This window comes from Cygnus atratus, chromosome 12 (assembly GCF_013377495.2).
Source record: "Cygnus atratus isolate AKBS03 ecotype Queensland, Australia chromosome 12, CAtr_DNAZoo_HiC_assembly, whole genome shotgun sequence".
Taxonomy (NCBI): Eukaryota; Metazoa; Chordata; class Aves; order Anseriformes; family Anatidae; genus Cygnus; species Cygnus atratus.
In genome coordinates this window covers 13,443,471-13,456,090 of record NC_066373.1, presented here as the reverse complement: position 1 = coordinate 13,456,090, position 12,620 = coordinate 13,443,471, and the positions used below count along the sequence as shown (strand labels likewise).

Sequence of the window (12,620 nt, the reverse complement as noted above, 5' to 3'; positions counted from 1 at the left end):
AGGCAAATGCTCGGGTCGGCTGTAAATTACAGATGTGCTTCTTTGCTTTGAACAGCTCTGTTTGCTTTGCTAGGGACAGCAAGGTGAGTTTCAATATTCTCGCTGCTTTGAAGCACCGTGATCAAACAGCTGCCCTTGCTGAAGCTAACAGTGCTGTTACTTGTCAGTGTTTTGCCGTTTCAGCGGGGACACTGTAGTCCTGTAGGTACTGATACGATCTCATCCTTGGGAATGAGCAGACCTGGATGGTTTTCAGCCTCTTTTTGTAATTGAGTCTTTGTCTAAGTCCTTTAGACATTTCACATCACAGCTGATGGCACAGCTTTCCAATGACAGCCAGAGCAATCACTTACGTGAAAAGCTGATGTGGTATTTTTTGAGTGGGGTATATGAGCCGGAAATGGGGAAGGAAGCTGAGCACCTAATACCCAGCCTAGTCTGGGAAATCTTTAGTACTGGCTGAAAACTGCAGGTAAAATATTTATAGCCATCTCCTTACACAAGCATTAGGTAGAGAAGCCTGTGAAATTTGTATTCTGCAGGACAGAAGGGGCTTACCTTCAGGATTGCATCCAGTGTCTCCACTGTAAATCTAAACTGACTGAAATTACTCCCCTGCAGTATGTCTTTATACTTCTGCTTTAGCATCAAAACACCACGTAGCTCAAAACAGGGTTGTTCACCTTTGTGCTAATCGCTGTTGCGTGGAACGGTTTGTTCACAGAACATCTCTGACTTGTGGGCCATGGTGAAACAAATGATCGACATTCGCCTGGTTTCTGCTAGCGACGTCTTGAAAGTCCGGACCAACTTGGAGGTGCGCATGGACTTCGTGAGGCAGGCTCTGCACTACCTCGAACAAAGGTAAGGCGAATGCTCTGGATAACACAGTCTGATAAATTTCCCTAATAAGCCAGAACGGTTTGTGGATACACACAAGCATATTAACAAGTCAGTTACTTCATGCTGCTCACAAGAAGTGTCTGTTGCCTGTCTTTTCTGTTCTAAGGGGCTTAGAGCAGCCACTTGAGTATAAAATTGTTTTAGTTAAAAACTGTTTTAACTAAAAAGGCCTTGTATCCACTGGGAGCTTGTTGCGAAGACAAAAAGATCTTTTATTCTTTCTTCAGTGTTGCCTTTAAAGATTTTGTATCTGTCACAGTGATATGTGAAGATTTTTCAGTTGTAGAAAGAGATCTGTTCCCCCTCTACAACAAATTTCTCATTTTCCATACTCCCTTTCTGATTGCTGATTACCTGTCAGGAGCTGGTGCTGGGTAGAAATGAGGAAAGCACTGGGAGCAAATCTGGTGCAATGAGTCAAGTTCTGATCGTGCCATTTCTGCCCTGAAAGTTTTTTGTAACATTTCAAGGGGCTGTAGCTGAGACATCTAGCAATGATTTTCAGACTCTGGAAAGAGGCTTACTGTCTGCAGCAGCAAGTATTCCGGGGATCTAAGCTCGTTGACCAGGAACGTGCTTGCAGAGTTGCAGGCCAGGGAGCAGACAGGCTGCAGAGAGAAAGCCAAGGCTGAATCCCCCTGTTGGCAGTATTAGCTGCTCCCTGCACGTGTGCCCACAAACCTGGATGTTGCAGTCTCTTACCAAATAGCTGCCAATGTAACGCTAGCAGGATTGTTCAGCAGTGGAAAGCAAACAATAGATGCAGTGTAGTGCGTGGGCATTTGTTACAGGTACAGTTCCACCATCTGAGCTCTGAAAGCGCTGCGCTCTGACAGAGCACACTGGGAAGAGATGTTTTCTCCTCCTGGCGCAGCCTCTTTGCCCCTAACGGTTGGTTGCAGCTGCTCATCAGTGCTCGTTGTCACCCAGGGGTGCTGGTGGCATGCCTGTCTGCGCACAGAGAAACTTGACACATCAGAAGTCTTCTGTTCCCAGTTCTTCAGTCACAGCATTGTGTGATGAGCCAGTTAGACTCTTAACCCAATTTGCCAAATAGCCAACTTGCTAAGTTGTCACAGTCACGTTAAATAATAGCTGAAATTAGGCACGTGGTTACACAGAATTCCCACCCCGAACCCTCCCGGGGCAGAAGCTGAGCTCTTCAGACTTGATCTCTTTTTAAACCTGCGTGCCTTGCATTGTAGCGTTTTATTTCTTCCTAGCAGGAATTGGCTAACTGGCAAAGCAAACGCTGATTCTGGGGTGTTTGCATGCTTCTGTGGTCCCTCGTGTGTAAGGGGAGGAGATCTAACACCGCTGACAGCTGGCCTTGCGTCAGTTCTGTTGGAGCAGGTGTGATCTTAAACCCTGAGGAGCTTGGGCTTAACTCAGCCATAATATTAGTTACAAAGGTGTGCTCATGCTTGCTTACGTTAGGCATAGGGTTTTTTAGTCTAATAGTTCGGTGGTCTGTAGCTAGGAGCCAAAGTAGGAAATACTGTACATGCACTAGTGTGTTTTGTGCTGTGGGGGGGAGGAAAACTTCAAAATTATTGCTGCAACTTGTATAGGTATTCCTTCAGCATGCAGACTTTTGAGACTCCTGCTTCTAAACAAATATTTAAGAAATATTCAATATTTGTTAAATATTCAATATTCAAATATTCAATATTTGTTAAATTGACCTACATTGATTAAAGGCTTTGACTCTTTCTAGAAAGCATTCTCAAACTTGCCTTTACCAGTCTCTTAAATTCTCTTTCTCAGTGATTTCCCTCAGATAGGTCGATGTTTGCTTCCTCCACAGGGCAGGGAAGAGGAGAAACACAACTGCAGTGTTTTTAAGTGTTGTTTTGTGACGGCACTGACTGGAAAAGCAGTAGCATGGAAAGTTTTTTTGGCAGCTACATGACTGAGTTTAACTTATTTCTGAGAGAACCTAATGAGAGGAACCTCATAATAGAGAGTTGAACCTGGAGCAGTATACCACAGGCTCCAAATGTGGTTTCTCTTGAGACTGCTGAATACAAGCATCTTCCTAAATCAACAGAAGTTTTTGCCTCATTTTGCTGTAATGATAATGTTTGAAACATCACGGTAATTTGCTTTAAATTGCTGATTCTGGTGGATTTAAAAAGCAATGGATGTTTTTTCTAGCAAGTAAATTTTGATCTGTTTGCATGCCTTTATTTTGCTTTTCAGTTACAAAAATTACACCTTCATGACTGTCTTTGGAAACCTGCACCAGGCTCAGCTGGGTGGAGTTCCAGGGACCTACCAGCTGGTCCGCAGTTACCTGAACATCAAACTGCCTGCGCCTGTCCCTGGTCTCCAGGTACGTCCACCACCTTCAGCTCTTGGGCTAAAACAACAACACATCTGCTTGTTCCAGCACAGCCAGGAAACTCGTGCAGCCTCCGATGGTCTGCTGTTGTTTAAACAGTTCTCAAAACAGAGGGCTCTTACTCCTTTTCTAGAATTTTCTGTTAGGAAAATGGAAGATAGATAAAATCAGTTTGACTGCGTTCAGAGCTAGCCCCAGATGTATGGCGGTGCTCAGTAATTTGAGAATTTTAAATTCCAGGAATTGTGGTTTCTTATGGTGGTCTTTTTAAAAAGGAACAAGCAAGTATTAAACTCTGTTGTGATGTTTCAGAAAAGCAGAAACATACTCTCCCTGCTTGGCTTTTTTCTATTTTTTCCACTTTATAAGATGGTGACAGGGGTTGTTGGTGACAAAATATGTAATGCATTAATCTGAATTGTAGCCATTTATTTAGGAATCTGAATAAAATCCTGTTTATCTTCTAGAAAGTGCACAGCTGCGCACCTACAAAATCAACAAGGCAAATAAGCAGGCTAGACAGAAAAATTACAAGTTGAATAATAAATATGTAACGTTAGAAACAACATAATTGAGACTAGCTGTCCTTTGCTTACCTGCTGGTATACAATTAGTCTGGTATCTTTCTGTTTCACTACAAATGTTTTGAATACCTCAGTTGCCTAATCGAAATAGACTTCCTGGGTGGAGAGGATATCTGAATGCTAGTTAGAGGATTACCAGATCTTCATCCAGAGCTGAAATCTGGGCAAGCAGAAGAGAATCCCTTCCTTCACTGCTAGAATGTGCGCAGCTTTCACTGAACTTAAACCTCACGATCTCTGACTCCTGTACCACAAACAGAATTTTTACCCAAATTGGTGTATGGGTATAAGGGCAGAAATATAAGCTAGGCAAATAATAATTCAAATGGGCTGCTTTTTTAAAATTATCTTTCATTTTCAGGATGGTGAGGTGGAAGGCCACCCTGTCTGGGCACTGATCTACTACTGCATGCGCTGCGGAGATCTGAATGCGGCCATGCATGTGGTGAAACGGGCACAGCACCAGCTGGGAGAGTTTAAAACCTGGTTTCAGGAATACATGCACAGTAAAGATAGAAGGTAACTGGAAACTTAGCAAGATCTTCAAGGGGTAGAAATTTCTGTGGAGCAGTGAAATAGTGTCTTGGTAGTTCCATAGAAGACTCAAGTCTCTTCTGGTGGTGATAGCTTCCTGGTGTTTTTATTACCTACCTAAATTACATGTTAAAAGTGTGCATATTTTAATTTTTTGGCTTTGATGTCTAGAAATCTTCACAGTGAAAGAATTGTCTGAAAAAATGTAAAATGTGTGTTTCAAAACTAACATTCTCTGAAATGTTGAAATTGCTGAGGGTTAGACAATATCTCACCTACCACAATATTAATGCCCTCCAAAAGTGATTGTCCTCTGATTTTTCTTGCAATGGGCATTTGAAAATGATCCTCATAATTTTAATTAGACAATTAAATTAGCAAGCGATACTTTTACCTACAATTGTAAATAGTGCAAGAAACATCTTCCAGTATGCTTTTGCAGTGAATATGCAGCTTTTTATATTGGTTTCTGTCCGGATCTCCTCAGACAGGGGGCAACAGGTTTTATATCTTCTCCTAAATCCCTTGTATTTTTCCTTCAATTTTTTCCCTTAGATTATCTGCTGCCACAGAAAATAAGCTACGTCTCCATTACAGACGAGCTCTGAGGAACAACACTGACCCGTATAAGAGGGCTGTTTATTGTATTATTGGCCGTTGTGACGTTACAGATAACCAGAGTGAAGTTGCTGATAAAACGGAAGATTATCTTTGGCTAAAAGTAAGCGTGGATGTTGGGGTTGTTGTTTGTTTTGTTTGCTTTTCTTTTTTAAGAACAAGTCTGTATGATGCTACATGTCAGCTCGGCGAACCTCCCTTAATTCCAGGTCCATTTTTTGCATCACTATAACGTATGTGACTTGGCCTGCAGATAGTGAAGGGCTGGGAACTCGAGTCCCTGGGCTACTCTTACCCTCTGTACTATCCAGGTGCTAACCTGGGGATACTTCTTTTCTGGAAGTGTCGTGTTCTTTATTTCACATGGGACACTTCTTTTCTGGAAGTGTCGTGTTCTTTATTTCACACTGATCCTCATCAGCTCTTTTTACAACTAGCATTAGCTTGCTACAGTGAGGATCCATTGTGAATTTTCCTTTCTGGATGGATTATGGCTGAAATGTTGGTGTCAATTGATAGGAAGACAATGTCCTTGTGTCCAATAGACAAAGTTCTTAGAGTTTTGGAGGCACGATGAATACTGGTCAGTACCCAATGAAGAGAGGGAATAAAATGATATATTTAAGATCGGGGGGAAAACAATTTTAATTTTCAGTGGGTATTCTGAGTCCCTGTATTCAAGTTTGGAATGAACGGAAGCAAAAGGACCCTTGGGTTGTATCTGCATGTATTTCTGCTGCTACTGTGTTAGAGAACTTTGCTTCCCAGCAACGGATGGACCTGCTGCTGTGACTAGTAATTTATAGTCAGTTGGTCAAAACCTGACAGGGCTTCAGTTGGAACAAATATCTGCTTAATGCATCCCTTGTGCAAGGTGAAGTGGAAATATGTTGGTTTTTTTTTGGATGTTTTTAGCTGAACCAAGTGTGTTTTGATGACGATGGTGCAAGCTCTCCGCAAGACCGATTAACATTATCACAGTTCCAGAAGCAGCTGCTAGAGGACTATGGTAAGAAACCCCAAAGAGATGTGCCACTGAGGTTCTGCTTTTCTCCTTAGGGCACTTTCTAATTGTTATTACACAAACCCTGGACTGCACATAAAGCCTCTAGCTCTCCATCACAGGCATCTTTAGAGCGTTCATGAGCAGCGATTTTCCCTAGAGGAATGGCAGATTTCAGTAAGACATGATGAGAGAATTCTGTGTGTTCTCAGCAGTCCAGAGGGTGAATATTCATAGATAAACAACGCTACTGTTGTTTGGGCTGTATCCATTATAAATTACAGCTTGCTTTCCTTCACCATATATATGCGAAGGTCTTCTAGCAAAGCTTCCAGGTTTTAAAATACAGAAGAGAACAGTATTGCTTACCTAATGAAGGCATGTCTTTCCAAAGCTTTTCTCTGCATACATCCATTGTTCATCGTTTCCCTTAAATTATCATTTGTAATCTGCAAGGGATCCAAATCACAGTTCTTTACACTTTGGAAAGTTTTAGGAACAACCATGGCCCAAGAGAGTATCTTTGTGCATCACCATCTTTTGATCAATGAAACATGGGTCATTTGGACCATCAGAAACGTACACAATTTGATTCTCTACACCTTTGTAGTTTGCAGCTTGACTTACACCCAGATAAAATTGAATGGAAAAGAAATATAATAAGCTACTATTGGTGTCATTGAGTAGGAAAATCCAGGTTTATAACATTATTTGGTCTGCTTGGCATACACATAAACGAAGACATAAAGTTGTGGCCAGTAGAGAATCTGTTGCAGTCAGACTTGATGGCTGTCTGAAAAGAAAGAAAAAAAGGAACTTTTTTGAGTAACTTTATTCTTTCATTTCCTGAATGTTTTTATGGCGTGTCTTTGAGGATATATTTGCAGAGAAACAGTTATAAATAGGCCATTGATGTGTGATTAGGTATTCAGTTTTGTCTGGTGTGTTTATTTCTGTTGTCACTGAATAAACGTACATTGTGACAAGAAGCATCCCGTGTCAGCGATCTGATTGTGAAACCATTTTCACTAGCTCTGTGTGTATGTATTTGTTTTCTCAGGTGAATCACATTTTGCAGTGAACCACCAGCCTTTCCTCTACTTCCAAGTATTGTTCTTGACAGCACAGTTCGAAGCTGCGATTGCTTTTCTATTTCGGACAGAGCGTTTGCGTTGTCATGCTGTTCATGTTGCTTTGGTCCTGTTTGAGTTAAAATTGCTCCTGAAATCTTCTGGGCAGAGCGCACAGCTATGTAAGTCCTGCACGTTTACAATAATGGAATATTTTTGAGCCCCTGTAGCACCCTGTAGACACCGAAGCTCTATGTAACTGACCAAACAACATTTATCAGCATAATCTCCTAAAAGTTAATCATTTTAGTTGCATTAGAGCTCTGGATTATGTCTCTGACTAAGTTGAGATGAAGATCAGAGCAACGTTTGCTGGCATTACCTACTCCAATTGTGTTGTTTCTGACGTTGCAGTAAGCCATGAGGCTGGTGACCCTCCCGCTGTTAGGCGTCTCAATTTTGTGCGGCTTCTGATGCTTTATACCCGGAAATTTGAATCAACTGATCCAAGAGAAGCCCTGCAGTATTTTTACTTTCTCAGGTAGGAGCCTGTATTTCTCTCTCATTTTTCTTCTAGTGATGCTACTTAGTTATTATCTGGGAAGTCCTTGTAAAAATTCCTCCCTCCTCCCGTTTGTTTTGTAGGAACGAGAAGGACAGCCAAGGAGAGAATATGTTCTTGCGTTGTGTTAGCGAACTAGTAATCGAAAGCAGAGAGGTATGTTGGTCCGTGTTGTACTTTCTCACTTAAATTGAAATTCATTTCTTGATTGAACACTTCCTTATGCAAGACAGCCTTTGTTTATTCCTTTTGCCTGATGCAGACCTAGCTGAGGGGGAGATGATAGCAATGATAGTATGTTTAAAATACTTAATCAGGTCTTTTTGTGTTACTTACATACAAATACTAATTTTGACATCAGTCCCTGTTTTTCATTCACCCACAACTGCATTTTTGTACTTAGTAAATATGTTGTGAAATATATGCAATTCATCTCTCTATTTTTGTTTTCTTTTTTGCTACTTTACATCTCTGTGGATATAGTTTGACATGATTCTTGGAAAGCTGGAAAATGATGGTAGTAGAAAGGTGAGTTAATAATTGATGTGTCTATTTTAATACTAAAAAATACAAATCACGTGATTTCCGAAGTAGTTATGAGATTATCCAGCTTTTCTTCATTTTTCACCAGTCAAATTATTGCCGTGTTTGAATAAATACTGTTATTTTCAAGTATCGTATCCTTTTATAGAATAATCCATGACCTGCTGTCACAGGTTACATCACTGCTTACATGGTTAGAAGATAAAGGAAGCCTTAAGGTTTTGCCTGTAAAGAGGAGAGTGCATGCAAATAATAGAACATTTTGGATAATCAGTGAAGTTTTACTGTGCACTGCAGCAACTTATTCTGCTTCATACATCAAGCAGACTCCAAAATCAGTTAAAACTTAAGGTTAGGGCTCATGCTGCAATCATTGCCACAGTCAAAAAAAAAAAAAAGTGATTTCTGGCAGGGTTTTCTTTTGCATGTTTTTGTTCTGTTGGTTTAAAAGCCATGGGATTGCACACATTAGGTTAACTCAGTAATCTTTACCAATTATTTTTCATTTCACTGTTCTTTCCAAGACATATAATTTTTTAGATTATAGTGTTGGTGATGAGTCCTGTTTGTTTGATTTTAATCAATTCATTTTAAATGTAATTGTATTCTTGTGTTTCTTTACTATGAAACCAGAATTTAGCAATCACAGTTTTAAAATAAATTCTTCTTGATAATGTTACTTTTACATCCTTAAGTACGGTAAACTCCTTTCCAGATATAATTGCCTTTTTCATCTCTTCTATTATACTTGTTTATTGTTTCATTTAAAGTTCTTGTGACACTTTCTTTTGTCAGTGTAAAATCTAACTTGCAATCTCTCAAGTCAATATACACAAACAGCAACCCTGGAGATCCTGGCATGTTATATGCAGAAGGTTTCCATATTTTCTTCTTCCCTGTAATGTGTCATCAGCAAATTAAAATAATATATTATTTGACCTGTTGTCTGGGTCATTTTGAATAACGTGGAAACTGCAAATGTCTCAATACTGACTCTTTTGGAGAAAGTCTCACAAGAGCTCCTTCTATTTTTAACATGGTCCTTTTGCCCGTTCCCATGGAAATGTACAGGCCATTCTAGTCATAATCCAACATGTAAAATATTCATTGTCTTGAAATACACTTGACAGAATATTAAGGAATTTTAAGCATTCTGATTTCTCTTCTCTATTCTTCTTTCATTTTGTCTCATCTCTGTAGCCGGGAGTGATAGACAAGTTTAATAGTGACACAAAACCTATCATTAACAAAGTGGCTTCTGCAGCAGAAAATAAAGGATTGTTTGAAGAAGCTGCAAAACTATATGACCTTGCAAAGGTAACTATCTTCTGTGTGCTGCCTTAAATAATTACTTGGTTCACCATTTTTTTGAACACATTCCCTGTGATTAGGAGTTTAAACGTAATCTCATTGATTTACCTTATTTCAGTAGACTATTTGTGCAGTTTGAGCAGAGCCTTTTTCTGCTTAAAGAGGGTTTCTTTGAGAAAACGTGGATAGATTGTTCTCCAAGCCATTCTGATTTAGGACACCCTAGGTTCTTGATCAGTGTCATCTATTGTACTGGTTGCCCTGTGCATGATGTTACCCTGGCTAGTAAAGTGACGTACCTGGGGTGTACTCTTCCAATTGAACTGGTAGTGAACTGAACTCTAAAATAGCTGGGCTTTGTAATGAGTTCCTGTTTCCTTTTGAAATATATTTGAAAAAAAAAAAGGGGGGGGTTACAGCAATAGCCAGTGTCTTGGGGGGGAAATTAAATGCTGTATGGTTCTTTTTTCAGTACTATTTCACATGAGCTAACAGCATTACGTTGTTTACAGCTAAAGTGATGTTGACTCTTTGTGGGAGGGAGACATCTCTGAGGATGCACAGGGCACCACTGGATATAACCTTTCTGCTTTTTCAGTGACTTTAACATCCTGTCATGTTCCTTTTACTTGTGTGCAACCTTAACCTCAACAGAACCCCGACAAAGTTTTAGAACTGATGAACAAGCTCCTCAGCCCCGTCGTTCCCCAGATCAGCACTCCCCAGTCGAACAAAGAGCGGTTGAAGAACATGGCCCATTCGATTGCGGAGAGGTAAGACAAGGGGTCAGGACCTGACCCGCGTCAGCCTAAGGCTCGTATCTGCAGCAAGCTATTCAGGAAGACAAAAAAGATGACAACTTACCCTGTCCTGCTTGCAATGGCTTGCAGTACTGAAACCAGGAAGGTAATCTTCAGAGGCAGGCCGGGTAAACATGTCAAGAAGCTTTATCTGTAGGTGAATAAGGAAAAAGGATTTACAGGATTGCTACCTGGCAGATAGAGTCTATTAAAGAGCACTGAATAAAATGAATTAAGTGTTTTAGGTGATTTTAAAAACAAAGTATCATAAGCAAAAGTTGCAGATTCATTGCACACAATTCCATAGTTGGAAACAGTATTAGGAGAGTGCTACAAACCCAGTAATTCTGAGTCCTAACAGCAAAGCAGGGAGTTGGGCTGTTGGAAAACTTTGTTTTGCTGCTGCTTTAATGAACTGCTTGCAAGATAAAAAGGGGACATTTAAGTTGAGCGTGTATGTGACTATCATAAACAGACCTCATTTCCACAACCTGTTACTTAGAAAAGTGCAGTGCTTAAAAAAGAACAAGATGTGGAAGTGACCAAAAGTAATATCATCTGCAGTGTCAGTGTGTTAATTAGGCTACGTGCTTAAGAGACATCAGTGCTCAAGATTCATTAGCAGCTAGAAGTTAGGAATAAGCTGCTTCTCTGCTTCTGAAAGGTAATAATTGCAAAATAGCTTTGGGACTTTTTTAATCATCTTCTTTTGATGCATCTTGTTACAGTGATTGCCATGGACAATTCCCATATTTTACTAGGGGAAGATCTAGGTGCCTGTGAGAAATGTCTTGCTGCTTTTTCCTGAAATGTTTTCGTGAATAAAAATAAACCAAGCAAGTTTGCAGGCACTCCGAAGTTGCAAAGACAAATAGAAGAATGTATTGATTTCAGTCAGGGCCCTTTGCCTTTCTTCTTTTGACAAGTGACATTTGCCAGTCCACTCCTTCAGTCAGCCTTTCTTTCCTTTAACTAGGCTGGAAACAGAGCGAAAATTGGTGCTGTATTGACTTAGCAAGAGCCTCATTCTCCAGCAAACATTAAGGAGAATTAAATCTATGGTTTGAGTTTAAGCTTCAGCAGAGGCTGTAATGGGCTTTGTTTTGGTACTTGCTTTGATCTGTGTGAGAACACCAAATATTACTGCTCAATAATGCCACTTTACAGCAGCAAACCGTATTGATTCCAAAGCCAGAACAGTCCTGAGTAGCTCATCGGGGTAACTGGGGCCTTTCTGCATGAGCTGTGCTGCAGTCAGCACCTCTGGGCGCTGAGCTCTCTGCGCGTTCTTGTGGTGTTTTGAAGGAACAGGGAAGATACCCAACAGAAAAGGCAGAGGGGCATCTGGCTTCCTCCTGCAGCAGCCGAGGCTGGTGTGTGCCATGCATTTGACCACCCTTACTATTACTTTGAGGAAGGAGCTTCTTTCTGAGCTGCTTGTGCTGTTAGAAGAGCAATCAGACAGCTCTCCAAGTCATCTTCTGGCAAGTGTAACTAGAGAGAGAGCATGCGGAAGCATCTAATCCATTTCTTAGCTTTTTGCCTGAAGCAGGCAGTTGTGCTGCTGAATTGTCTGCTGTAAACCAGTGTGTTAAACAGCCTTGTTCAGCACTTGCCTTGTAGGGCCCGAGTTTCTGTCACTGTTTTCTCCATGAATATGGAAAGTGTAAACATTGAAAAGGAGACAAATGCTGGATTTGATGGAAAATTAAAAGCGACTAAAAGGATTTTTAAGAAAAGCCAAAACCTGTGAAAATTCTGCCTCTTGGTTAAGAAAAACTGAAGTTGTCCTTTGTTAGATGTCTTCCGTCCTTGTGCTTGATGTCTCTGCTTCAGAGAATTGCAAGTGCATGCTTATAAGTGGTTGCCATTTTGCACAATAAAATTGTAAAACATTTTCTTTCAGGTACAAAGCTCAGGGGATAAGTGCGAAGAAATCCATTGACTCCACGTTCTACCTTCTGCTAGACTTAATCATGTTTTTTGATGAATATCATGCCGGTCACATTGATAGGGCCTTTGATGTAAGTTTCAAGAGTTCTGTTTGAAGTGCAGCCTTACTAATGCCCTTGAAAACCCAGGATGTCTCATAACACCACTTAAAATAAAAAATTACATTTAATGAGTTAGAAGGTGCTGCAATGCTATAGGAATTTAAAAATGTGCTTCTTTCTTGTTGCTTGATAATCGGGAGGATCTTTCTGGAAATATTTTCTAATCCTTGAACAAAATATTTCTCCTCCTCAGCAAAGTCAGGGCATAAACCAGTAAATAACAATGAACTGATTCTCTTGAATGGAATTGGGAGCATTTCATTAACACTTCAAAAACGTACTTTATTAGTATAG

At 40.3% G+C, this 12,620-nt stretch overlaps 1 protein-coding gene across 2 annotated transcripts in view; it reads left to right on the top strand.

Annotated features, from left to right (window-relative positions):
* NUP93 (nucleoporin 93) overlaps nucleotides 1-12,620 on the top strand; it is an 82,857-nt gene that overhangs the window by 63,794 nt on the left and 6,443 nt on the right. For both annotated transcript variants that reach the window (XM_035543254.2, XM_035543255.2), the window contains 12 exons: nucleotides 725-864; nucleotides 3,106-3,238; nucleotides 4,193-4,350; nucleotides 4,921-5,086; nucleotides 5,899-5,992; nucleotides 7,047-7,238; nucleotides 7,471-7,597; nucleotides 7,702-7,774; nucleotides 8,102-8,146; nucleotides 9,362-9,478; nucleotides 10,127-10,245; nucleotides 12,179-12,296. In XM_035543254.2, the coding sequence (XP_035399147.1) occupies nucleotides 725-864; nucleotides 3,106-3,238; nucleotides 4,193-4,350; nucleotides 4,921-5,086; nucleotides 5,899-5,992; nucleotides 7,047-7,238; nucleotides 7,471-7,597; nucleotides 7,702-7,774; nucleotides 8,102-8,146; nucleotides 9,362-9,478; nucleotides 10,127-10,245; nucleotides 12,179-12,296 (1,482 nt within the window). The remainder of the gene's footprint in view (nucleotides 1-724; nucleotides 865-3,105; nucleotides 3,239-4,192; nucleotides 4,351-4,920; nucleotides 5,087-5,898; nucleotides 5,993-7,046; nucleotides 7,239-7,470; nucleotides 7,598-7,701; nucleotides 7,775-8,101; nucleotides 8,147-9,361; nucleotides 9,479-10,126; nucleotides 10,246-12,178; nucleotides 12,297-12,620) is intronic.